Source organism: Amphiprion ocellaris, chromosome 14 (genome assembly GCF_022539595.1).
Source record: "Amphiprion ocellaris isolate individual 3 ecotype Okinawa chromosome 14, ASM2253959v1, whole genome shotgun sequence".
Taxonomy (NCBI): Eukaryota; Metazoa; Chordata; class Actinopteri; family Pomacentridae; genus Amphiprion; species Amphiprion ocellaris.
In genome coordinates, this window is record NC_072779.1 from 11764479 (window position 1) to 11791389 (window position 26911).

General features: G+C 40.4%; 2 protein-coding genes and 1 long non-coding RNA gene across 7 annotated transcripts in view; 1 reads left to right on the forward strand and 2 right to left on the reverse strand.

The window, feature by feature from the left end:
• The window catches only part of mtus2a (microtubule associated tumor suppressor candidate 2a), a 47225-nt gene extending 44087 nt beyond the window's left edge, over positions 1–3138 (reverse strand). The window contains exon 1 of one of the 2 annotated variants that reach the window (XM_023266553.3): positions 2739–3138. The gene's annotated coding sequence lies outside the window, so the exon portion shown is untranslated. The remainder of the gene's footprint in view (positions 1–2738) is intronic. The other variant, XM_023266562.3, reaches the window with a different exon arrangement.
• Positions 1–14421, forward strand: part of LOC118470025 (uncharacterized) — a 37170-nt gene extending 22749 nt beyond the window's left edge. The window contains exons 2-3 of the long non-coding RNA XR_004847025.2: positions 3331–3427; positions 14297–14421. This is a non-coding gene — a long non-coding RNA (uncharacterized LOC118470025). The remainder of the gene's footprint in view (positions 1–3330; positions 3428–14296) is intronic.
• slc7a1a (solute carrier family 7 member 1a) lies at positions 4698–26736 on the reverse strand. 4 transcript variants are annotated; one of them, XM_055016984.1, is made up of 14 exons: positions 26549–26736; positions 26403–26448; positions 16199–16473; positions 15931–16113; positions 15639–15797; positions 15242–15419; positions 14468–14601; positions 12513–12735; positions 10978–11117; positions 9388–9490; positions 8739–8944; positions 8473–8624; positions 8270–8378; positions 4698–7749 (listed from the first exon to the last, which is right to left on the reverse strand). In XM_055016984.1, the coding sequence occupies exons 3-14, from the start codon at positions 16383–16385 to the stop codon at positions 7565–7567; spliced, it is 1959 nt and encodes a 652-aa protein (XP_054872959.1). In that variant the 5' UTR covers positions 16386–16473; positions 26403–26448; positions 26549–26736; the 3' UTR covers positions 4698–7564. The 4 variants fall into 4 exon arrangements, with proteins under 4 accessions (XP_054872959.1, XP_023121971.2, XP_035802290.2 ...); XM_023266203.3 differs by lacking the exon at positions 26403–26448; XM_035946397.2 differs by lacking the exons at positions 10978–11117; positions 26403–26448 and adding an exon at positions 10171–10307 and having other exon boundaries at positions 26549–26734.
• Positions 26737–26911: the final 175 nt, after the last annotated feature.

The window sequence follows — 26911 nt, forward strand, 5'->3', positions numbered from 1 at the left end:
TGTGTGTATGCATATATAATGTGCAAGTGGCAAACCCCAGGGGTGTGGGGGAGGGAGGACCGGCAAAGGATCAGGGAGAGGTGAGCAAAGAATAGGGCGAGAAGAGGATTTTAGAGGGGTGGTGATACGCAACAACAAAAAAAAGAGCAATATTTGGTAGTGGAATGTCTGTTTCCATACAGTGAATAAAAGGAGGTGAGAAAGTACAGGACAGGGCAATGAGCTCCTTTGGGAGCAGGATGCACATGAGCTGCTGTTCTGATAGAGGAGTTTATTTTTGGGAGCACGTTTATGGCTCAAAAAAGAACGAGTGTGGAAAAGTATCCAGAAAAATTAATGCTGTGGACTTCACTGAAGTCAACTACAGCTCCTGCGGTTCTGTCTTTGTAAAAACATTGTTGCTCACGCTTGCATGTTCATTCATAGAAATGCCTTCATTTGCCGAATAAGACTTCTGATATAATTAAAATGACCTATAACACAAAAATAGATTAAAAAATATAAACATCTGCAGCACTTCCCTTGAACTGGTGGCACATATTCAGCAAATGGAAGCACACACATGCACATAAGTAAAAAGGGTCTTTCATGTTGGCGCCCCACAGGACAGGGAAAAGCGTGTGTGTTTGTGTGTGTGTGTGTGTGTGTGTGTGTCATCAGCGGAGGCGTGCCTCTCCGTTCACCCTCTGATATCTCGCCTGCGACTGCAGGGGAGGAGCTAAAACGAGCTCATCGCCACCTTCCAGACAAAAGCAGTGTGAATTTGAGAATGTGTGTTTGCATGTGTGTTGACACTTCATTCACACTGAATTCACACATGCACATAGACTCTCAAACACTATACATTCTCACACTGAGCAAAGACGTCTCTGAACTGTTTAATTAGGAGTGCTCAGGACAAATTATCCTCTTATATTCAAAGGCCACTACCATATCCATTTGCAAAACACTGTCCTATAAATTAGAGTGGAAAACAAAGCAATGTATGATTGAAAATGAATTAAACTTGACACCTAAAACCTATAATTGAAAGGCATACTGACATAGTTTTCTTTTCCTTCTCTCCTTCAGCTCTCTATTTTCACCCTCTCTGTCTCCTCTCCTCCTTCTTCCCCTCTGTTCTGTCCTATAAAATGACCTTGAAGGTCGCACCGGTGCGCTACACTCCTGGGCTTTGTGACAAACTGTCTTACCTGCAGAAACACACACACACACACACACACACACACACACACACACACATATAGTACATACGTATCTGGAACCAAGCACTTCAACAAAAGACACAAACTCACACACACACTACTGCTGCGAGTGGGTTTCCTGGCAGAGATCTGCTGAATTGATTGCTGTTCTGACATAGCAGAGGTCAGATGTAATGAATCAATCACACATGCATCAGCATCTAGAACAGCAACTACAGCAGACAGCGCACAGCTACATGCTGAGGCCATGAGATCTGCTGCCCTGCTTTGATGCAGTGTCAACCTCCCCATCAACGTGACTGGGAGGGATTGTCAAGATTTAGCCAAATGAAGTGGAAGATCCATAAATGTGGGAAGTCTCTGATATTGGGATCAATATCGGCTGCAGACAATCTCGATAAATACTAAAAAAGAAAAACCACACTTCCCACACATTTCATGTAGAACATCTCAGGGTGGAATCATATCGACTAAAGGCGAATTCTAAACAACTTTTACACAGTTGCACAGCTGAAAATATTAAAACAACAGCTGCAGTCAAGTAAAAAAAGAAAAAGGGGACTGCCTCTAACAAAGACAGGAAAACTGCCCCCCACAGTCTCAAGGACAAGCTGATCATCAGACACCGATCAATCAGGACCAGAGACATCAGAGTGAAGGAGACCTTGCCCTCATTCTGCTCACCTTTATTTGATCCATGGCTTCTTTCCTTTCCTCTGCTCTCCAGCCTCTAAGCAGCATAACAGTGAGTGCAAAAGTAACTACAGTGATAAGAATACTGCCACTGTGTGTGAGGTTCCTCAGGCTTTGTATAGAAGTAGCAAGTAATGCACTTAGAGGGGAAAAACTTTAAACTTGGCATGGCTAAAGTCTGAGGCAGCACAAATAAATCAAAAATGAAAAATACAACAGCATGTGTAACACAGAACTATAAACCAAAAGCCATCTGGGCACTTTTTTCTCACACAAAATAAGAATGGTTAAGGTTGTGGTTTTAGGAATCTAGCAAAAACATTGCACAAAAATTATAAAATGTGTAAAAAATAAATAGCATTTCTAACTAAATGAATACAAATTCCATCAAACCACATCTGATGTCACCTCTCAGTACAGTGGATCATAGCTGGAACAGAGTCTAAAGCCTATAATCTATGCTGGATCATTAGCAGCACCTACAGAGAGTTGACCTGCTCCATCCATCACACCAACCTGCTCTTCTTTCTCACCTCACTTTCTCTCCAACCTTATTTTGAAACCTCACTTAGGATCTGCATGTCAACTTCCAGCCATTTCTTCATCGGATAAAAATAATCTTGAATAGGACCACAATTTCCCTCACAAACTGCACTGAACCAGGCCTGCATAAATACATGGATCACATCCATTTGTAGCTGCTGAGTCAAAATCCTTACAAGCGTTAAATATATGTGCGACACTTCTTCTTCTTCATGCTGGCCTGCAAAATAAAGCATCGTGGCCAAACACACCCGCAGTCTGTTTTTCTTTTTTTTTTTTCTCAGTAGTGTGACTTACCTCCTGGTTTCTCTACAGTGTTGATTCACTGAAGAATGTCGGTCAGAATGCAGGAGCTGCAAAACAAAACACAAGCGCGTTTTTTTCCTCCACTCCCCTCTTCATTTTCCGTGGATGCACGGAGAGAGAGAGAGAGAGAGAGAGAGAGAGAGAGGTAATGCGGAGAGGAGGAGGAGGAGGAGGAGGAAGAGGAGGAGGAGCGGTGCTGATGCTGCAGCCGACACCTGGCTGAGCATCCCTTCTGCTCTGACGCTTTTCTCTCACTTTCAACACTTTGACGCTCCCTGCTGGATCATGGGAGAAGTACATGAGGAGGATTTCTAGAGTATCCAAAGAAGTGGGCTGAAAGAAAGAAAACCACACGTGACTTGTGTGGTTACTACAAAATGCATGACATACCTTTGAACTTGAAGACATCCAATCAACACATTTTTTATTATATATAAAACGAGATGTCTAACGATTTCAGCCACCTAAAGTCATTCACTGCTTCAAGCTAAAGGACAAAATATGATACAAGTTCAGGAATATTCTCCTTGAAAAACATCAATTTCAACAAAGGAATTTTCTTTTTATAATCTTGTGTTAACAGATGCATCAGGCAGAAAACATCTGCAATCCAGTGGGCCTGAGGCGGGTATCACTTTAACATTTGCTCAAAGCATCTTCACATTCTTCAGTGGAAAAAGGTAAGCTACAAATGTTTTTTTTTTTTTTTTTTAAAAGGTAAACTTTCCAGGACAACTCATCTAGGTGTGTGAGTGTGTGTGTGTGTGTGTGTGTGTGTGTGTGTGTGTGTGTGTGTGCGTGCGTGCGTGCGTGCGTGCGTGCGTGTGTGTAAATCCGGTGGTTAGCACTGTTGCCTCACAGCCAGAAGATCCCCGGTTCGCGTCCCGGCCTGGGCCTGGGATCTGGGACTGTGTGGAGTTTGCGCATTATCCCTGTGTTTTCACCAGGTCCTCCCACAGTCCAAAAATATGCTGAGGTTAATTGGTGATTCTAAATCGTCCCTATGTGCAAATGTGAGAGTGCTTGTCTCTATGTGCCGCAGTGTGATGGACTGGTGACCTGTCCAGAGAGTCAGCTGGTATCGGCTCAGGAATCCTGTGATCCTAATGGGGATTAAGCAGTGTATAGATAATAGATGGATGGATATCCAGAAGAGCATTCTGGATTCTGAAAAGCTGTTTTTATTTACATAAATGATGAGTAAGACATAGTCAGAGACAAGTAAAAAATAAACTATTCAGGCATTTTAAACTCATCGGGGTGAATGCTTTCTGTTCGCTTTACATCTTGACACTGTTATCAGAGTTTCTGTGTGTTCGTGTGGGCAAAAAAAGTCTCATTCTGTGAATGCCGAGGTTGGATCAGTTTTGATGGTACAATCAGACGGCACCAAAGTAAAGAAATGTGAGACATAATATTGGTTATAGCATCTGTGTTCATTATCTTCATTAGAAATATGCAGTTTAACAGCTACCTTGAAGCCACTTCATGCTGGCTGATTACATGCGTAACTGCAAATATACTTCCTTCAGCTTCCACTTTCTTGCTTTTTTAAATGCTTACAAATCAGTGTCTTTCTTGGCAGATGGAGTTTCAGTTGTTATTTAGCACCGTTGTCACTTAACCTACAGTGAGTGTGGACCTTCGACCACCTCCTGGTTCATGTCAGCGCTGATACAGCTCAGCTATTTCCATGACAACCGAGCAAATCTCCATTTGCCGAGGAACACTGTGAGATGCCTATAAGCTGGTAACTGCACCTAAATATTTGCAAGGCCAAGAGTGAACTTTCACACTCAGCAGTGATATGAGGATGAGAGGCAGCTGTTGGAAAGATGCAGACTAGTGCATAAACGCAGTTAGAGGAAAACAATAGGGCAAGCTGAATAAGGGAAAACTGAATTACAAATATGAATAACAAAATGATAATAAATGACCCATTTATGTGAACCCAGTACAAAGACATTTACTTCTAATTTCAAGCACACTGGAAGCCAACGATAACCAAAAACATTACCAGCAATAACAACTACAACAAGAAAAAAACGTCTGATAAAAGTGAAATAAGATGACATGAACATGAAGCAGCGTGTTGTCCAACAATGACAATGGATGTGAAACATCAAAAGCCTCATAAAAGGAGAAGCCAAAGTTTTGAAGCAGCATCCAATGATCACCTATTTATACATGTGTATATACACATGGTATTTTTTCAGAAATAACACTGAGGTTTCACAATCCATAGATAGATTTAATATGCACATGATTCTTTTGCATACTGTAAATGCTTTTAAACAAGTACAATTCTAGGAAAGGGGATATTTTTGTGTGCTTTGTCTGCTAGTGAAACTGCCTATTTGTAACTCAAGAATTACAAAATAAAGAAGCTAATGCTCTGTTGCAGTAAAACTACAGCTTTGTAGAGATATTTGCAGTAATAATGTGATGTCACAGCTTTTTTATATTACACCTCTACTGTGAAAAGCTACATTACACTCAGCCCACTGTGAGCCCACAACTTGTTACTGCCACGGTCATGGCAGTATCCCATGTTTCTAGTTTTGTAACGTCAACTTTTTTGTCGTATAAGTAATACATGTAAGGCACGTGTTAAAAGAACGGTGAAGCCGATAATTTTGCTGCCTTCATCACCCGAGGGCACAAAATTTCAGTCGCACTGATCATGTAAACACAACATAAGAAGCACAACACTGGACACAAACAGAGAAGCAAAACCAAAGAACTGAAAGACAGATGCAAAAGTCATTGAAAATAACAAAAAAGCCTTTTCTCCAATTTACAAATAATTTACTGCAAGAAATATACACAACTTCTTATATACACAATCTTGATTATACATGTTACTGCTGATTGACAGCTACTTTGTTGTAAAAAAAAAAAAAACAAAACAAAAAAAATTAGTGAATGCACTTAAGGGTTGTGGATTTAAATGATGAGATGCTAATTTTAGACATGGAAGTCTGTATGCTGTTGTTATGGCATGTTTGGGAACAAAAGTTGTGTACAGTTTTTTGTAGCGACAGAGGGAGCTGCGCAGTCTGTCTGGAATTGCATCATGGGTAATGTACGCAAGGAAAAAGAATGCACGGAGTTTAAAAAAGGATGCCTCTTATTCTAGTGCATCAGTTTTGATAACTGTCTTATCTTCACTGTGTTAACCCACAATGTTATTACACTTCAGTGATAAACTGGTGGTCTAATATTTTGAGTTCATGAAAAGAGAGTAAAAATGTCTAAAAGTATTTCATACTTTAATGACAACAAGCAAAAAAAAAAGATGCAAATAAATGCACGTGTGTCAAATTCCGCCTCATGAATTTTTCTGTAAGCTTTCATTGACTTGTAAATATTAAACTGAATCAGACTCATAGTTTGAAAAAACACACTAGAGATTTGGCTATTGTTTTAAGAGGGGGGTAATAAAAACACATCACTACACAAGAGAACAGGTGTTAAAAAAATTCATGACAAATATATTCCACCAAATAGAAGCTTTAAGAAAAAAAAACTGTTAGGGAAAAGGTGGCCTATATTACTTTTTAAAAGAGAAAATTAAATGCTACAAGCTACATATGCAAAAACACAGCAGCCAGCACTGTGAAAATCTGCTGTCATCTAGTGTTACATGATGACTATCAGCAACTGTCAGTGTCTTTACCCGATGTTCAACATTCAGAATTCAGAAATCTGATTATCCCATAAAAGAGAGTGAATTTAAAAATATTATAATATTCAATATTATAAGACACATGGTGTGACCTTTTGTAATGTTTTTTTGGCTTCAGGCCATATCACTTCCTTTAAACCTCTGTATTTCAGAGTAGGAACCATCCCATCAGATGTAACAGCAGTTTCTGCATTATAATTTGCAAGTTGATGGCTCATGATGGTTTCTTGAGAAATCAAATGCCTGCAGTGAAACAAAACTGTATAACCACAACAGGACACCAGACCAAACCTTGGACCTCACATGGCATCAGTGCAATCCTTGAGATTCAGAACTGGACTTGTGGAAAACGTAAAATGTAGCTCCCTGCTGCCCTACTTACACAGCCACTGATGTCTGTATTACATCACTGACACACAAAGTGTGTTTGTGCATTGTGCGTTGAGCCAGCTCCATCTTATCAGGGAGAACTGTTAGAGCAGCATTTCAAAATTAGTTACATAAGAACTGGTAGGTTTTAGACAATGTGCCAATGTGTATTTAATACTGACGCGTGTTATCAGATTTTTAGAATTATGTAGATACATAGTTGTGTTTTAACCGTACAAAAACGCATTGCTGCAAGACTTCTTTGCCCCCAGACATCAGCTCTTGCTCATAGTTCTACTGGCAACAATGTAACTCAGACACACTCCAAAGCAGTAACTACATCCCAGGACGAAGAGAAACAGATAATGTGGTCTCCTGCTATCTCGGAACCTCCCTTAAACACTGACATGTTTCATGTCTCCGACCTGACTCCCGCTCTGACAGCCAAGCGATAATGAGCAGTTGAATCTCAAGGCCAAGCTAAAGGGGGGAACGACCTTTTTGCGGAATACTGAAATTAAAGAACAAGTCAGTTGAGGCTTTTAAAGTCTGTTTTGGCACGAGTATTATCATCAGTTGTCTGTGTTCTACTCAGCAGCCGAAGGGGAAAGTCAGAGGTTTGTGAATTTTAAGTCAAAGTTATTTATCATTGCCTTCCTCCAAAGGGAGTACCGCCAGTGAGGGACTGGGAGTTTTCCTGTCAAAAACACTCCAACACAGACAGACTGGTGTCAGGGCTGTTTGGCATTGAGGCAGTTCCCTACAGATCTCCATCATCCTCTTCCCTGGTGGCAACACCATGGTGCAGGAAGGCCTCCTTTTCTGGTGACATTGGTTCTAATTCTTGGTCTGGCTTGAAGCCGTTCATCTCTGTGTCTGGAGACGAGCGAGCAACAGCTGCCTCGGTGCTGTGATGAATGCCGTAGCAGAAGTAGATCACGAAACCTGAAAAGGCAGAGCAAGACACAGCACTGTTAGCGTAATAAAGTCACTGGTGTTTTGCCAGCTCACACTAGCAGACTTAAAACTCCTAAAGACCTGAAGTCTCAGATAAGCTATCTATTTTATTGATTTTGTAAGCTCTCAGGTAATAAAAACTGCCAGTAGGGATTGTGATGCATTCGAGTTCTTTAATGGTTTGTTTTTAGCAAAGAAGATTATCACATTTACTTTATGTTTTAACCAGAGTTCATGTTTCAATTTGCCCACCAACACACAAGACATGGTGTCAGATGTTCTTCCAAATGCACCACAAAAGGCAAGCTTCATAAAAGACCCTGCTGGCAGTTGTGATTACACATGATGACAAAACAAAGCGGCCTGCACATTTTAAGCAGCTTATGCCAGCAAACTGAGTGTAAAACATCACTGTGATGAAAGGAAGACATCAAATCAAAAAACTATTTCAGATTTAGACAACAATTTCTGAATGATGACAAGATAGACAGTAATGGTGTATAACTACCTATAGCCATCCAGACTGAAAATCTAATCCAGGTGCCTCTGTCCAGCTGCATCATCAAGTAGACATTGACAAACATGCTGATCACTGGAATGAAGGGAAGCAGAGGAACCTGAAAGTGGAAAATCACAGAAGGAGAAAACACTTTGTGTTAACACCTTGCAAACATTAAATATAAGGAGAGAGAAAAATATCTGGAATCAAACCTTAAAGGAGAGCTTCGTCTTGCTTTCAGGCTGCCTCCAGATGATGAAGACGAGGATGAGACACACCATGAAGATGACACTGAGGGCTACAATGTTCCACCCTGCAGTGCCTCCCTGCACTGCCAGTATACTGAATATCAGGATCAGAGAACCTGCACAAGGATGTATGCTTTATTATTTCACATGCACCTCTGCTCAAAAGCCCTACCATTATGCTTTATTGTACTTTATCACTGCATTAAAGCAGTCCTGGTATGATCTCCTACCCAAGGCAGAGGCACAGATGTTAACGCTGAAGCCTGACAAAGTGGATGGTTCAGGGTTGTCTGGGAACAGCAGTGTCTTGAAGCTGAACCTCTCCTCCACACCAGGCAGGATGCCCATACTAGGGACACTGATGCCGTCACTCAGCTCCCCATCGTCCTGAGTATTAGCCATCTGATACATCAGACTGGGCTGCTCGGGCTGGTATCTGAAAAAAACAACAGAAAAAAAAACACAAAGTTGTTTTACCCTTGCAATTTTCCTCTGTATTCACACCACTGAAAATAGTTAGTGGTAATACTGTGATAGTAGGGACACAGTGCAAACTCATGCACAATTAACCTGCTTAGGAGTTCAGTCAGTCACAATGCAGCAACAGCAGTTTCATTCAGTCATTTTTCCGGCAGTGTAAATGAACAAATTATGAAATCGCTTGCAACAGGATTGCATGATTGAGTTTCGCTGGTTGCTAAAAACAGATACGGACACGTGCTGGCTGGATCACACTGTGAAGTGTTTTGGCCTCAGGCTGCAGCAGCTTCAATATAAAAATCAGCTGCTTGCCAGCATGATTTCCACCTCACGTTCATGCATGACCAAGTATGGACAGGTTCAAACCCCCTTGGCCCCATTTAAATTCTCCTCACTGACCTGAGCACCAGGACACAGGCTGCCACCAGTGTGTAGGCCAGCAGCGTCCCTATTGACATCAGGTCCACCAAGTCCTTCAGGTCGAACAGAAATGCCATGATTGCTTCAAGGTGCAAGAAACAGAAAAAAAAGATGGAAACATGAGACGATTGTTTAATTCTAAAAACTTTTGAGAAATTCTCAGATTTTCCATAAACATTTCAGAAAAGTCAACACACCAAAAAAAACTTAAAATGATATCTGCTATACATGAGAATGTCAACACTGTCATTGTGAATGTGCTGAAATGCTGACAATAACATTAAGCTCAAAGGAGTGCAGGACAGTGTAGCATCACACAACTGCTAGCGTGGGTGTAGACAAAGTGTTTACGGCATAAAGGTCAGAAACATGTTTGTCATAGGTAGGAAGCAAATCAAATATGCAACAACTAGTGCAATACACAGAAAACACATTAACAGGACTGGTAGCTACCTCTACTACATCACAAACCTTTTCAAGTAGAGAGGAAACTTAAAAAAATCTATGTTGAATACTTAAGCTGCTCTTTTTCTGCTGCCGCCTGTACCTCTAATTAGCAGTCAGTAATGCCTGCTGACAGAGTATAAAGCTAACCATGCATGCGACACTCCTGTTTTGCTCTTAACTGTTTTTAATTCAACTTTCACATCATCTCATACCTTCTTCCTTCTCCCTCTATGCCCTCTTAATTACCCTCATTCTTTCTCTACTCAAATACAGACACTTGTTTCGCCCTTATATTACAATTCCTCTTCATCTTACCGGACAAAACCCCGGCGGTAAAAGTGGCCGTTATGGGGGATTTCCTCTCGCTGACTTGGGCCAAGAAGGAGAAGAGCAGGCCATCCCGTGCCATGGCAAAGATGATACGGGGTAGGGGGAACATGGAACCCAACAGACTGGGGTAGAGTGAGGGGGGAAAACATCAGTTGTAGGTGTAGGACAGAGGGGCAAGGGAAAAAAAAGGGGAAAAATGGAAGCGGTAAGGGAAGAATTAGCAAAGGAGGGGTAATTGGGTCGCAGGATTTGGCCAGATTTCGGGTGGGAGATCGTGCAAAACAGGATACAGGACTGGCAGCACAGAGGCATGACGCCTGACCAAGAGTATTCTGAAGTCAGAATGCAGAATTTCTCCCCCTTCAGTAGTAAATATGCTCCACATGCTGTTACCGTTGGTCCATGGTAAAAATATTTAGTTACTTAACCATGCAGTTTAGTTTGAAATATTTCTCCTTACAACACCAAGATGCAGATAAAAAAAAAAATCCCTTAAGTTTCCTAACCGTGGAGCACTATGCATAGAAACTAAGTCATGTTAGAAGAATCAGAAAGTAGAGACACAGTAACCTGAACTGCCTCAGTTAGCTAAAAAGAAACCCAGACATGTAAGACAGGATTAGAAACACTTATTGACATCCTTTTCATGCTTTGGTGCTGATTTCTGGCAAGTTTCTTTAAAAAAGGATCTCCAACAGGACATTTAACCCAGAACAGCTCAGCCCCTGTAGCATGAAAAGAAACTCTGGTGAACACGGATGCTGTTTTGAGACATGCGTGTTAGTGTCTCACCTGCCCCTGCGCCAGAGGTGAGGGTTGCAATTAGCGGGGTTTTGGTACGAGGGCTGATCTCGGCCATGAACTTGAAAAGCAGCCCATCGTCAGCCATAGCCCAGAGCACACGAGGCATAGGGAACATAGCACCCAGCAGGCTACCATGTGGGGAGACGAGGATATATAGTATCCACACTTACACCCAAGAGAATGCCATAAAAAACATACATGGACAGAGACAGCAGCTCACACAAACAAGGGACACCATGCAGTGAACATACAGTAGATTACAGCATAACATTAGAACTTAATGCACTATATATTAAGCATAATGCCTACAAGTGCATGTAGGAACATGTTTAACCCTCTGAACTCCAAAACCCACCAGCAGGTTAAAGAGGCATATTATCTTGCCGTTTTGTCAGGACGCTTCAGCAAATCTGGCTTAAAATTCATCATAATCACTTTATTCGGCATGTTTTCTTCAACACATGGTCAAAAAAAAGATTATTTTCCCCAACCACATTCTGTCTTTGATTATCTGTGTAACCAAGAAACCATTAGTGGATCAAGTGTGACCAATAGTTATGTGACAAAAAATCAAGAAAGTTTTGGCTGAAGTGAGCTGAACTGCAAGTCATTTTGTTTGCTGTGTTTACACAGAGCAAATCACGGTCAAATAATGAAACAAAAGAAAAACATAAGTAGTGAAACAACGATAGTGTTTAGATTCTAGTACTCCTAGCACCTGAAGGCATTTGGACAAATGTTAAACATGTTCATTCCATTTTTTAAAAATATATCATAAATATTGAAAGAATTTTTTTTTTCTGATTTATGGCTTTATATCTTTGTTATACTGCAAAAAATTAACCCTCTCTACTTCCAACTCTGGTTGCAATGTTTGCAGAACAGTGAAAAATGAGCCCAAGAGCAATAAACGCCAAGAAAATGCTGGGGTTCAGAGGGTTAATGTAAAAGCACATATCCGTTAAAAACAGATTAACTATGCATGATTCAAATTAAGAATGCATACAATTCAAGCATATCTATTATATATATATATATATATATATATATATATATATATATATATATATATATATATATATATATATATATATATATATATATACATATATATATATGCATTCATCAAACAAAAATTAAAAGTATATATACACCTTAATACCAACATAAATAATACACATGAGTCACTAAAAACTGAAGATTAGTAAAAATGCAGCTTGTAGGATGTTTTTGAGTCTGTCTTACATAATCACTTACATCAACTGATCGTGCAACTATATTCTAAGTAGTGCTTTTATTTTTGGTCGAGGGATCGAATGCCTTCTAAAATTACAGAAACGCTTGTGTGTGTGTGTGTGTGTGTGTGTGTGTGTGTGTGTGTGTGTGTGTGTGTGTGTGTGTGTGTGTGTGTGTGTGTGGGTGTGGGTGTGGGTGTGGGTGCATGTTGGTCTAAGAATAAACCTGAGTCCATGAGCCTGCATTTTACGCATAGCAGCAGAGCAGTGCAAGTGTAAAGTGCTTACCTGGTAGACAGAGCACAAAGAGAGCCTACAGCTACAGCATATTTGGCTCCTCCCCAGCCCACATATTTGAAAGCTACAGGCAGAGGACTGTTGCTGTCCAGCAGGTAGTATGGCATCATGAGGGTGAGTGCGGCAGAAACGCCGAAGTACGCTACAAAGCAGATGAGCAGCGAGGACACAATGCCGATCGGAATGGCTCTCTGGGGGTTCTTCACCTCTTCACCTAGAGAACAGATAGAGAGCACACACAGTTAATGGACAAATTGCAACCTCACTTATGTAATACTTCACCAAGTGCTGGAAAAGCTGTCGTTGAAAGATAGTTTGGGCTTACATTTGATTTTTTAAAAGGGTAAAATTCCTGCCTATTGGAATTTCAAGGCAAAAACAGCTCAACAAGCACTACAAATACATGCTATAATTGATGATGATGATATAGAAAAGGATAAAGCATATGATGTTGAATAATTTACTGCAATAAACTGAAGAAAAGTAAAAACTACACTTTTGCTGTCAGAGCAGAATCTGCTTTTAAAGATGCTCCTTAATATCCAGCTGCAAATGCAATTGCAAAACTTTAAGACATGCAATACACACATTCTATAGGATAGAAGTGAAATAATTAGATTGTAGAAGAATTTGCTACTTTCTACTCAGAATTTTGCATTGTTATTTGACTGCAGGGTACATGCGCTGTACTCAAACAGATAACTAGTTGCTCAAGTCAGCTAGGTCACCACGACACATTTTATTCAGTGTCACATATTGCAGAAAACTGCACTCATGAGAAGTACTTGGAAGATTTTTATTAAAAGTAACTGAACATTTAGTTGTTGGTGATGAGTTGTAGTTTAACAGATATTTTGATTTTGAAAGATATCACTTTTTACTTTATCATATAGATATTTGTGTAGCTTTGTGTAGCTTTTTTTTGGAATCTTACCACTCACCTGTCACTGCAAAGTTTGAGCAGATTCCTAATATTACACGCCATTTTTTTAGGGCTCTACTGGCTGAATTCCAGTGGACATTGAAAACTGGGCCAACAGATGTTAGGAAACATTTTGTGTGTTATTTTGCAATAAATTCAACAAGTAGCTTATTTTCCCTGTGGACCGGCAAGACTGAAACACTGAACTGTTCAGCTGCAGGCGATTATGCAACAGAGGTCCTTGGACGAACATTCAGGTCTTGTTCTGCAGTGAAATCACATCATTACGAAGATGTGTGTGTGTGTGTGTGAGACTGACGTGTAGATTTGAGGACAAGGCTACGATTAGCAACTGGTCCAATTGTAAGGTAATAGGCCGTAACCATGACAGCGGGAACAGTTGTGTGGATTTGTGTGTGTGTGTGTGTGTGTGTGTGTGTGTGTGTGGAGGGGGAAGGGGGAATGGCTTCATGCCAACTTAACTCCAGCCAGAACACACACACATGCACATAGATGATATAATGACTGAGGGGTGCTCGCAAGTGTGTGTGACAGGCATGTCTATACAGGCCAAACCCAAGCAAACATTTCAGGGTTAACGTCATGTTAGCCAGTTAGAATTCAGGAAAAAGAGGGGTGGGAAAAGCCTGTGGGCCAGAGAGCAGGCAAGCTGGAAGAAATCTGTAAACTCTCCCCTTATGACAACCCAGAGGCTTGAACCAATCTAACAGAACTCCGTGCTCTAGGACACACGTGTGTTCACAGGTGGAGATCTGCACAGTGCAGCAAAAGCCAAGAAGAAATAGGCCACATTTACTAAAGTGCATCTTTTCTTTCTGCTTTGCCCCTCTAGAATAATCCTGGATGTTTGGACAAGCCTGGGACTGAAACGGTTCCAACTCTAGATTCTGCTACACCCTCCTTGAAAACTGAAACATATCCATGAGGCAGTCAAAGAGTTATGAGAAGTGCATCACGGTGAGAACAGAACCAACAGTGTTTTCAGGTTTTATCCAGCACTGACCTGTGGTGGCGATGCAGTCGAATCCTACAAAGGCATAGAAGCAGGTAGCAGCTCCTGACAGGACACCCGTGAAGCCAAACGGCATGAAGCCACCAACCCCTAAACTCTCCTTGGATGGCAGAATGTCTGTCAGACTGCACAGAGGAAGAGAAATATGATTATTAACAACAATAACACAACAAGACAAACTGTATTGGATTATTGTGTTCTTTAACCCCCTAAGCCTCATAACCCACTGGCAGCTTTAGAGGAATAATAATTTTTAAAAAACAATCACCAAAATTACACAGTTAATCAGAACCAGAAAAAAATAAAAAGAGAAAGTGTCAGATTTTCTAATTTCTAATAGTACCAGAATGAGTCATGTGTGTCGCACAGTTCAATTTCAACATTTAAAATAGTGATATTTCATCAAAATTCAGACAAGTATTGAAACAAATTAAAAATCAATCCATCCATGTTATTCTTCTCATCTGTGTTCTCTTAACTCACAGCCATGGTTTTTCTGTTTTCATAGAGGTGCATGACTTTATATTGCAGCAAAAAAAAATTCCTACAGTGAGTAAAAATGTGACAGGGGTAAATAACGCTCAGAAACTGGGGATTAAGAGTTAAAAGGATCATTTCACCCAAATTACAAAACCCAAACCATAGTGTTGCTACGTGCTCAGAGTAACCGAGACCCTTTAGGTGAAGCAAATTGCATCAAATAAAACAAAAATATTGTTCACAAGAACCTGGACAGGTGAAAACAGCTAGCGAACACATTCTTACTTGTGACTGGAGTTCCTTGTATAATTGGCATGAAGGATCTCTTCAGGGTCCAGCTGCCAGTTCTTCATAGTGCCTTTGACCAGGCCAGAGACCACCATGAACAACAACACTAGGATGTTGATACATGTAAAAACCTTGTTCACCATTGCTGATTCTTTGACCCCAAACGCCAGCAGACCTTTGAAATTAAGACGGAGAAAAAGAAAAGGAAATCTTTGGTGAGAAAAATGTGTTCCAAAAGTTGAGCTCAAAAAAATGTGGCAACTACGTATCCATAGTAAACATCTACTCCTGTAGCCATATCAATGTGAGAAGTTCAATGACAGGAAACTGCTTGTTAGCAAGGATAAAATTTTCTCAATGTGAAGCAAAGAGAAGGCGCCACAAGTTTTGCTACCTGTAAGAGTGATAATGATGAGAACAGCAAACATGTCAGGATACTCCGCCAGCACTCCTGGTGCATTCATGGACATGTACTCTCTGCAGAACTGCTCGATGCGCCTCCCTATCAACTCATCGAAGGTGGCGCTCCATGCACGGGCCACACTGGAGGTGCCTGACATGAAGAGAGAGCATTTGATTTCTTCCTGTTCTTCATCTTAATATGAAAACAAACTTTCTGGACATTTAACGAAACTTGGCAAATAGGAAACAATGTAGTGGAGATTGCAATGTTGCTTTATGTTTACCAATTATATAGGACAGGATGAGGTTCCATCCAGTAATGAAGGCCCAGAGCTCTCCTACAGTTACATACGAGTAAAGATAAGCAGAGCCCGTCTTGGGGACACGAGCTCCAAACTCAGCATAGCAAAGACCAGCCAACACTGAAGCTAAGGCTGCTATCAGGAAGGACAGCACAATAGCGGGACCTAGAAAAAGGGAAATGGAGGGCATAAAGTTAAAAGATTTGTCTAATAGCACATCTTTTCAACATTTACAGTACTATGAAGATACCTGAATTCTCTCGTGCAACAGCACCAGCTAGCACATAAACACCAGCGCCCAACGTGCTGCCAACGCCCAGGGCGACCAGGTCGAAGGTGTTGAGGCATCGGGACAGACGGGAGTCCTCGGAGTTGCAGTTTACCACCTTCACCCTCAGCAACTGCTTCCCAAAGCGCAGAAACGCCCCCAGCGCCATCGATAACGGTCCGGCCTCAGGGAGGCGATGGGGAGAAGATCTTCTGGGGTTCGGAGGTCACGGGAGAGAAGGGGAGAGGCCACGCACCCTAATGGAGACAGCAAAAGATGAAGGTCAGTATTGGAACCAAATAAGTTTCTGACTTATTTTGTTATTTTGTATATTTTGTACGGTTTTGCATTAGCTGAGGCAGAGCCTGTTCTTACTGGTGTAGGAAAACATCTAAGATTATTCGAACAAAAATACACAGCAAAAGTGGGACGCGCTGCTACAGTGGTGAGTCATGTGTCTGTGTGAGTATATAGAAGTTACTGTTGCAATCACATCTAAAAATACTGGCTGCACAGCGGCAACACAGTGGAGTGTTACAGATCTGCTAAAGTGAATTCCCAAACTTGTCGAAAGTAGAACATGGTTTCCTGCTGCGTTACATAACGCAACCCAAATCCACAATGTGTGACTATTAGCCAAAAAACTAGCGGCCTATAGGGATAATCCATCTTATTGCTGGATATGTTGCTGACATATGTTACATAACGTGACTCAACTCACAGGAGAGGAGGAGAAGCATTTGAACAGACTGTACAACACAGAAAGAATCATGACACAGAAGCCTTGTGGTGATACATGCTGTGGAGATTCGTTGCATTGTGTTACTCCTGCTCATAGCTGCAGAAACAGATGCGATCACGACTGTTACTGTTTACCCCTGTTTGGGAACATACAGTTCAAACAAGGATAATCCACCACCTTTTATCTTTGCTTGAATGAAACAGAATACTAAACAATTACAATCTGTGCTGGGTGAAAGTCAACAGAGCATCTAATAGCTGATAAGCATATGTGCTTATTTTAAAGAAACATTTATTTGTGTTTTAGTAGAAAACAAGACATTAAATGCGTGGTAAAATTGAAGTTATACTATTCATTTCTGCACAGTTTTGGGGGTCATGAGACAGATAATAAAAAGGAGGTAGACTTTTTTGCCTCTTATTGTGAGTCAAGTGCTTAAAACATTCGATTCTCCAATTCCCAAAGAGTCAATAAGTTACTAAGGTCTTTCATTGGATCCTCTGTGGCCCCAAAATTTCTTCTTTCAAAGACACACCTCCAGTCTCTAACACAGACTTTCTGTTATAGAGTTTAACTCTCGAGCCAAAGCCAAACCTGAGACAGTTTCTCTGGAGCCACAGAAGACATTACACATTTGTTTTCACAGACTGAGTAGCACAGCTTGTGACCAGTAGACTGGATTTTAAGTGTAAAATCAGTGCAGCCACTGGTCACATTAAAGATGCTGAAACTCTCAACTGAAGTGTGTTTGAGTTTTCTCACTTACACTTATTCTTTTTATTGTTGCTATCTTTAAAAATAGGAAGCAATGAGCAGACTGCACAATTTGAAACCTTCTGTCTCCCCTCTAGAGGTCAAGCACAGTTGCAAGACTTCTCTCCTATGTGGCTGTTGTGAAGATTCTCTGAGTCAGTAGTCTGTCCAACATCTCATGCACATTCCCCTGTGCTTAGCTCACACACTGAGTGAATACTTGATATTTGGAAGGAGAAAAAAAAAACATTATGTAGGGCAGATGGAGGAATGGAAAACGGAAAAAAGAGGGGAGGTGGTATAAACAGCGTCCTGCGGTGATGCAAGTTAAGTGATGGCGTGTCTGGTGGAAAAAAGCACCGGAATTGAGTGAGTGACATGCAGCAGCGTAGTGCCATGACATATTTGTAGATAGCGCCAACTTGTCAGAACCCACTGAACTGCGGACATAAACCATAGTGGATCATGTGGACACTGCAACAGTCATGCAACACCTCATGGAAATTTCCACATAAGGGTAAGCTAAGGTGACGACTTTATTTTTCTTCAGGAAATATTCAGGCTCAAAGACAATTTTCCAACCTGACCTATTAGACCACATGTGGAAAAAATACACCAAGTTTTAAATGTTATATAATGTCTCATAAATATAACTTTATACAAGAAAAGCTAAATTTTACAGCAGGATAATTTTCCAATGTTGTCTTTTCCTCGAAACGCATTGGACAATTTTATACCAGACTAAGATGAATCACTAAAATCCCAGAATTTACACAACTTTTGAATCGTAAGCAACCAGCCAGACAGAATCTTATAAAATATTATAATGTGGTTGAGCTTGAATCTAGTCTCTACAACCTTCAAAAGAAGTAAATTTGTCTTACACATGAAAAAAACACACTTTCCTGAATGATGGCTCGATGCTGAAATCAAATCTTGCCACAACAAAACAACCATGTTTCATTCTACACCCGATCATCCATGATCATGAAGTGGAAATCACTCGTCAGGAGACATTAAAGTCTGTCTCTCCCACATGCAGCTGTGTTGTAAAGGTCACTATTGTTTACACGGTGGTATTGATCTTAAGTGGTGTTGCACATCAGCAGTGACGCATGCTGGATGTTTTTGAAAATTGGTGGGGAAAGACGTAAAAAGATGCACATCTCTGGTATTGCCCTGCATTAGGAGCTGTGTTCAGTATGTTTTAATGAGCTGAAACAATAGGATGATTGATTATTAAGTGGAGTGAAATCAATCAGCAATCATTTTGATGTTGGATTAAACCAAAACTGAGGAAATATGAACATTTTCACATTTTCTTAGACTTCTGTGATACTTAAAAGTGAATATTTTGGAATTTTTGACTGTTAGTTGGACAAAACCAGATATCTGAAGCTGTCATCTGATAGGCTCCATTTTCAACTTTTTATTGTCTAAACAATTAATATGAATATTTTAAAAAAATAATAATAATAATAAATAAATAAATAAATAAACAATTAATATGGAAAACAATCACCTTATTCATCAATAATGAAGATAATTGTTGCAGTTCAGGCTTCTTTTTAAACACTTACTGACATATACTATATGCCATATTGTACTGAAATGAAAGACCTGCAGGTGTCTCTTGAAAATGATCACCACCCATTAAAACACTTCCTAAATGAAAACCTAAAGGAGGCAAATCACTGGAAAAAAAGAAACAGTCAGCATTCTATGCATTTACACATTATGCAAGTAGTCATTTCACATATTCACCAAATGTATGTGCAAGACTGGAGATGCAGACACAGCAGCAAAACCATTGCCTGAGCAAATTTGGTGTTAACAAAAACACAAATAATCCATTAAATTACTGGACTAAACCAGCGGCATTAAGACTGCTGAGCTAATGCTTATGCGTTATTCTGCCAAGACGAATAAGATTGCTGCTGATTATTACTGCAGCTCTCATGCACGTATCAGCATTGTACGAATGGGGACGTTCGTAAATAAAAGCTCAGAATGGAAATACTATTCAAATATCCAGGAGTAAATACAGAAACAAACACATGTAGAGAAACACAAAAGAAAGAAGCTATATGGACCACATGCCACCATACTGATCTGGTTACACAGATTATGCAACTGCAGAAGTTTTCTGTCATTACAACAGACCTGACTGAAATATAAGAAATCTGACAATTTAAAACAACCTCGTGTGTTTGAAACAGGAAACATGCATGTCCAAATAGCAGTAACCTGCACCTGCGATAGCACAATAACACAAAACCCCGAGTACTTACCTGGAAGCACCTACAGATACTCTTCACCTGTTGATTCGGATGAAAATTTGAACTCAGATGAAAGACAGAGGGATTGACAGCACATTTGTTAATTATTCTTTAAGCTGCTGTGAAGACTGCCGAGTGTTTGACGGTCAGCGTTCTGAAATAGAACCTGGAAGAATCACATGGCTCAGCTATTCCCAGCAGCACACACATGCACTCACAAGCACGGCCAAAATGCAGCCGTAGTTGGATGACCACGACAATCTTAGGAACTACATTTTTACAGTACTAAGTGCAGATGTGCGTAGACTCTTGTATAATCACACTGTTGCAGTTGCATACGTAGAAACACAGTAACCGAGTTTATCTACAAGTGCAGCAATTTTGTAACAGAAATAGCAACAAGTGGCTGCAGTCAGAAAAGCTTTGGTTTGGTGCCACTCACAAATGCAAGTGCACAGATATGCATACTTTAAAGTTATTATAATAAAATGATTATTTTACTATAGAGATCGCACAGGAATAAAGACCAAAGGGTTCAGAGCTGAAGCGATTAAAGTTAGAAAAACAGGTTTTAGAAAGCTCGTGCCCTTCTTATCTTACTGTGCGTATACAGACACACACACACACACACACACACACACACACACACACACACACACACACACACACACACACACACACACACACACAAACATGACACACTGCCAGTTTAAAAATGTACAGTAGATGAGAAGTTAAAATAAAAAAGGAGTGATGCCCCACCGTGAGTGGGTGTAGCTGCACAGGAAAGGGGGATGTGATCCTTCGGAACCAATGAACGAACACCACAAATACAACACTGCTTGACATTTAGGAGAGCTATCCGATGGGTGAAACAGTCATTTTCAATACTACTAGACAAGTGGATTTACAGGGAAATAATTAGATGGAATACATTGAACAAAAGGCAAAAAATATGCTGATTTATAGAACTAGAAGGTCAATTTGGCTTGACAGATTCCCCGAGTTACGCCACAACATGAGGGCATTTAAACAAACACCCACTCTTGTTGTCACTGTCAACAATGTCAGTAAGAAATATGCAAAAAAAAGTTGGACTGATTGATATGGTTTCATCTTACCATAGTAACAAATAAAAGTTCTGATACACTCACTGTGAGTGTCAAGCGAAAGTAGTGTGTTGCAGTAGCAGGTGGGTTCACTGTGGAAAGAGAACGGCATGCAACAGTGGATTGTTGACAGCTGCTTGTTGACATTACCCACCCGTTTCCATCCCATGTATCTTTGAGTATACATGATACTACTCAACTCTGTGACATCAACATGGCTGTATTAAAATCATAATTACCTTACAAACAGCCTAAAAGCATTCATTCCACCCGATTACTTATGTTTGGAATAATGTCCTGGTGTCATCTTAATTAGCTGACTTACACAGGTCTTTATCTTAGTCTGCAGCAACAGATGCAAACAAAGTGTTGTGTTGGCTGCTGTCAAACTGACCGTGATGGATGTGGTTTAAAGTGTGCCTGACTGGGTCACCTTGAACCTATCATTTGTGTGAACATCAACCAAGAGCGTTGCCAAGTGTAGGGCTGGATAGGCTCAGGCTATGTCAGATTGACCACCACTTAATCAAATAAACGCTTTATTTATTCATTAATTTATTTTTTTAGCAGCTTCTAATGCTAATTGTTTTCTGGTAGCCAATTAAAAGTTTGGAATCTCAAGGTAGGTGGGATTGACCTTTGACAGTTGCATGTGAAAATGTTTTTGTGCACAGTACACTACCTGTTGCAGAGTATTATGGTGGGAAGATGTGTGCAAATTGTGGCAGCAAATGGAAATTTCAAAAACAAATATCCATAGCAAGACATTTAAAGAATCCACAACTGGAAGATGTGTTCAAAACATGCATATTTAGAAGTTTTTCCATGAAAATAATCTCTTCTTGTCTTAAAATGTTTAAATTCCAGTTCATGCATTCTGCATGTGCTAAGTCCCTTGAACATGTGGGTCATTCACCCAAGTCTGCATGCAGGCCAAAGTTTGTAACCGTGAGGACTGTCCACACCGCAAGCTTGTCGACTATCATGCTACAAGAAATGGTGCTGAAAACAAATTTTCAGTCCCTCCAGGAATTTGCGATGTCGCGATCGCGCGAATTCACGCGAATTCAACCAATCTCCGCAAATTCTGCGCGACCTTGCAATTTTGTCCAATCACCGCAACTTTTCCGCAATTTTGGCCAGCCTCCCGTGAGCTCCACCAATCATAGCAGTCCCCAGCGCAAACGTAATGCACGTACGTCATCTAATTCACTTCCTTGTTTTTGGCTTGAAGATGCAGACATGTCCCATTATAATGTCACTCATTTACCAACAAAAATTATTGCTGAAGACTGTGCAAAACAATTAATTCTCTGATCTTCTTCACCAAAGCGGAAGTAAACTGTTTTACACCCGTGCAATATTGTGGTGGAATACAAAATTTTTTTTTTTTTAAATCATCAATTGGCAGACACTTTTCTACCACGAAACATATCAGAAGAACGGCTGACACGAGCAGACCACAGACCAGACAAATCACTGTGATGGAAACTGTTGCATCCAGATCTGTTGGAGCACTGAAAGAATGAAGCTAAGTTAGATTCATTATTCCACCAAGGAACACGGCAGAGTTATGTGACGATAGGCATATGACAAATGCTTCTTCAGACAAGAGGCTATACGTGGAGGATGAACAGTTGTCACTGAAGTAGCTGCGCTTAGAATTCAGAAGTGCTTTCCATCACCACTGGCCAAACACAGTGGAAAGTTCTAAATTCTCCAGAAATCTGGTGTTAATGTCTGCCCACTGTCCTCGACACACCTCAGGAGTAATTGCACGGTGCTACAGCCCAAAGGCTGCTATGTCCTGTAAAAAGTGCCAAGTCACAGCCAGACTTTCAGAAACATTCATGGGAGGCTCCTGTGTCTTTTTTTGTTAAGCGTACCTACTGGAAAGCATGAATCGGCCTTTAGATGTAACTCTACACCTTTGCCTCCTTTAGAATGTGTGGATCTATGAGGTTCCCGCCTCATACTCCACCCACCCCTCCATCGCTCACTACAGCTTCAGGACAGGAGCTCACCTATGACTCTGTTAAAATGCTGCAAAACTACTCTACACCATGCAAATGCAAGTCAGAAAAATTATACATGTTTGAACCAGAAACGCATGATGGAGAGAATGATAATATGTAAAGCCCCACCCTGCAAGCTGGCAGGATTGGTTTGTTATATGTGAATCCCCAGAATTCTGAATCAGAGAACAGCACACTGATACAATGAAAATGCTTATCCATGGCAGTGACTGCTTATTTTGCTCATGATATCTTTTAGCATATCAACAAAAAAACAGGTGGATCAGGAACAAGGTATGAATTTTCACTATCCACCACTATGGGCTAGCTCCTTTGCACTGCTAGACGTCATTCTTTCTGTGCGGCCATTATCACAACCGGCAACCATTGACAAACCATTCAGTCAACCTGTTCTGCCGTCATTTCCACAACTGTAATCTCTGCAATCTTGTTGCTTTTCCAAATGATAATAAGGCTTATTTTAAGAGGCTCAGAACAGCAAAAAAATCTTTTGCAAGGCCTGGACAGAGTTGACCTTTGCTATAAAAACAGATATTGACAGGAAAAGCCTGCTTCAAAAACATGAAAAGCTAAAATTCAACTGCACAACATGAATTGGAAAGACACAAGCAAAGTGTAGAACCACATATTGCTTTACAGTCCAACTTTATGACAGACAAAATGAGGAACTTTTGACAAAAGAAAAATGACAGACAAAATGTCTTCCACCTGTTTGAACAGATAACAATCCAACAGTCACCCTGTCCTCGACACAGCACAGAGATATAATCTTATATTTTTAGGAAACAAAAGATTAACCATTTACCTCCATTGAGTCCAACTACAGAGGAAGTTAAATTTCATAGGTCAGGATTCAGAAACCAGCCCATCTATGCTGTTCTTAGCTGAAGTTAAACCGATGATTCTAAAACGCTGATGGCTCCTTGCTTCGTAGGCAGACATAAGTAAATGAAAGAATGCAAAATGTATTATCTTGTCTTAACACTGCATCCCTTGGATGAATGGTGAATGTATGCTTTTAGGGATGTGACAGACAATTATTTTAATTACTTTTTTGTCTATAAAACATCTGAAAAATTCTCGCTATAATGTTTGGACATTGAAAGGTGATGCCTTATTTTGTTTGATCAGCAATACAAAAATGAAAAGATACTCAGTTTACAGATATATGACAAAGAAAAGCAGCAATTCCTTACCTTACAGAGGTCAGAATCAGTGAAAGATGGCTTTAAAAAGCAAAACATGTCTAAAACTAAAATTACTCAATTGTCAAACCAGTTGTTTGTTGTTGATTGACTAATCAGCCAATAGCTGCTGCTCACTTTTCCAGAAAAACGTGTCAGTCACCCCATTTAGCAGTTTCCCCACTTTCAACCAATACAATATTACTATTTTTTTAAAAGCTAAAAACAGATTTGTAAACTATTTTGCTTCCTAATCTGATTCATCTCAGAGCATATTTACAGATTTTTCTATTATAAACAACAAATATGTAAATGTATTATTTATGTGCCATATTCGTGCGCCCTGGTACTGTGATGGTGTCTTTTTATCTTGTTGTTTACCACATGGACAGCATATTTCATGGACATTATTAGTTGATAAAAACACAATGCAAGTGTAGTTGGCAATTTAAAAAGCTGGTTAAAGGCATCACTGCTCACTGAAAACAAGTTCTCAGAATCTCAATCTATTTCCTGCAATTAATCGCTTCCGTAAGCATGAATACACAATGTGCGCGTGTTAGTATTACTCAACATCGTAATAAGCCCTTCATCCATGTTTTGTAAACACTACAATCTTTTTTTTTTTTTTTTTTTACTGCAACTAGTCACTTACATTTAGCACACCGCATTGCAAAGTCAAAGTCAGAAGCCACCGGCCGCATCTTGTTTCATCTTCCCTGTAAGTACCATTCAGAGAAAATATGAGTTTATACAGGCGTGCATGCAGCCAAACATGTAAGCTGGAGGTGCAGTAAAGGGGAAATATGAGCCTCTTGCATGTTGAAACCATCTCCAGAACCTCAGTGAACCTGGAAAGCTTCTGCTCACACACACACACACACACACACACACACACCAGACTCTGTGCAATGTATGGGATATATACAGGCCCGCGGTCAGCAAGTTGCCCACTACTGACCCACTTTCAGGACAGCTAAAGTTAGACTGCTTGGAGCTGAAGATCTAAAAGGTCAACTCTGACCCATTCATTCTTTATGGTCAACGTGTTCACTTCTCCAGAAGAAGAAAGTAGGAGTACGGTGGACTAGTACTGGCACTTAAAACTGTATATGTGATAATCGGCATGTCCAGAAGCACAGATTTTCTACTTTTTATATGGTTTAGTGTGGTGTCTGGGGCAGTCTGCCTGAAAACTTGGTTGCGGCAGTGGTTTGCTGTATATTTTTTATGATATAATTTTTAAAAATTTATTATGTTAAAGTAAAGTCAAGACATAGCTTTTTACCCCAGATTTTCATTTCTAATTTAGTTGTATTTTAAATTTCTCTATTGTGAATTTTAGTCTATCTGCCTAACGTTTTGGTTTTCTGATAATTTCTTATTTTCTGTTCTGAATTGTTTTTCTTGAATTTATCCTGAAATTGTTTTTATGGAGCCCTTAATTTTAGCATAATCATTAATGAGGCGATTAAGGGGAGTGGGGAGGTATTCGTGTTTTTTTTCAATTTTTATAAAATACAGAAGTCACACTTTAAAGTCACTAATCAATTTTCTTAAGGATTTCAAATATGTGTAATTATTTCTCCCAGTACGTTTATTTTACTCTAAGCATGACCTTTTCCCACCACTTCTAGTGTCTGCTCAGTGACCACTTGCTGCTTTCACTCCAATGTAAGAGTGCCATCACCCCACCCCCACTCACCAGGATGGAAACCTCCCATTCCTGGTTTCAGGCCAGTCTTAAGTCCAGCACAGTAGCATCACCACTTTAAAATCCCACAGCCACCAACTTCCCCTCATGCAACCTTCCCTACATAGAGCAAATGCAGTCTCCACGTTCACTGTACAGAGAATGCATTTTATTAACCTGCACTAACTGTAGTAAGACACCAACTTTAACTGTGCAAGCTGATGAAAGTTGCGTGAAAAAGAGCTTATGTAATTCAGCTGCGGGTTTTCCGCTCTGAAAGCCGCACACAGGCATGCAGCAGTAGCTGCAGAGGAAATAAAATGGGGTCCGAGTGAAACGTGCTTTACAGCAAGAGAGCATGTGTGTTTGTATTCACGAACACATACGTACGCTAAAGCTCTCTGTTCCGATGTGCGTAACTCGAAAATCATCCAACCTGGAACACAAATACAGCCGAGCGCGTAATTACGCACGGTTCAATCAGTTGCATGCATGCGCCTTTCGCGAATCGCAAAATTGAAACTATAGTACTTTACCTTATCAAAACACTGTTAGCGCATAGGGAAGTGGTCCAAGATATAATTTCCACTTTGAGATCTAAGAATTAGAAATTGCAGAACCCAAAAAAACTGCGTCGACACTGGTCAGTAGAAGTTGTGTCTCTTTCTTTAGAGGCGGCAAGGAGGAATTTAAGGTTTTGGGTCGCTCTGTTTAGCGCGATCAGATGGAGGAGGGGATCCAGAGGCAAACAAGCAGCTCCGCCCGCTCATTACTATTACAGTTGTGCAATAGCCATTAGGCTGAACTGCCGCTAAGATCATTTGTCACAACTGCTCAACTGGCTGGAACCAGTAAGAAATTCATGATTTCATATTCACAGCGTTACCACAAGTTTTGGG

Coding starts and splice junctions, on each gene's coding strand:
- slc7a1a (XM_023266203.3), bottom strand. CDS start 16,385: ATGGCGCTGGGGGCGTTTCTGCGCTTTGGGAAGCAGTTGCTGAGGGTG. Junction 12,736..14,467: donor CGACTGCATCGCCACCACAG/GTCAGTGCTGGA, acceptor TCTGTTCTCTAG/GTGAAGAGGTGAAGAACCCC. Junction 8,379..8,472: donor AGACGAAGCTCTCCTTTAAG/GTTTGATTCCAG, acceptor TTCCACTTTCAG/GTTCCTCTGCTTCCCTTCAT.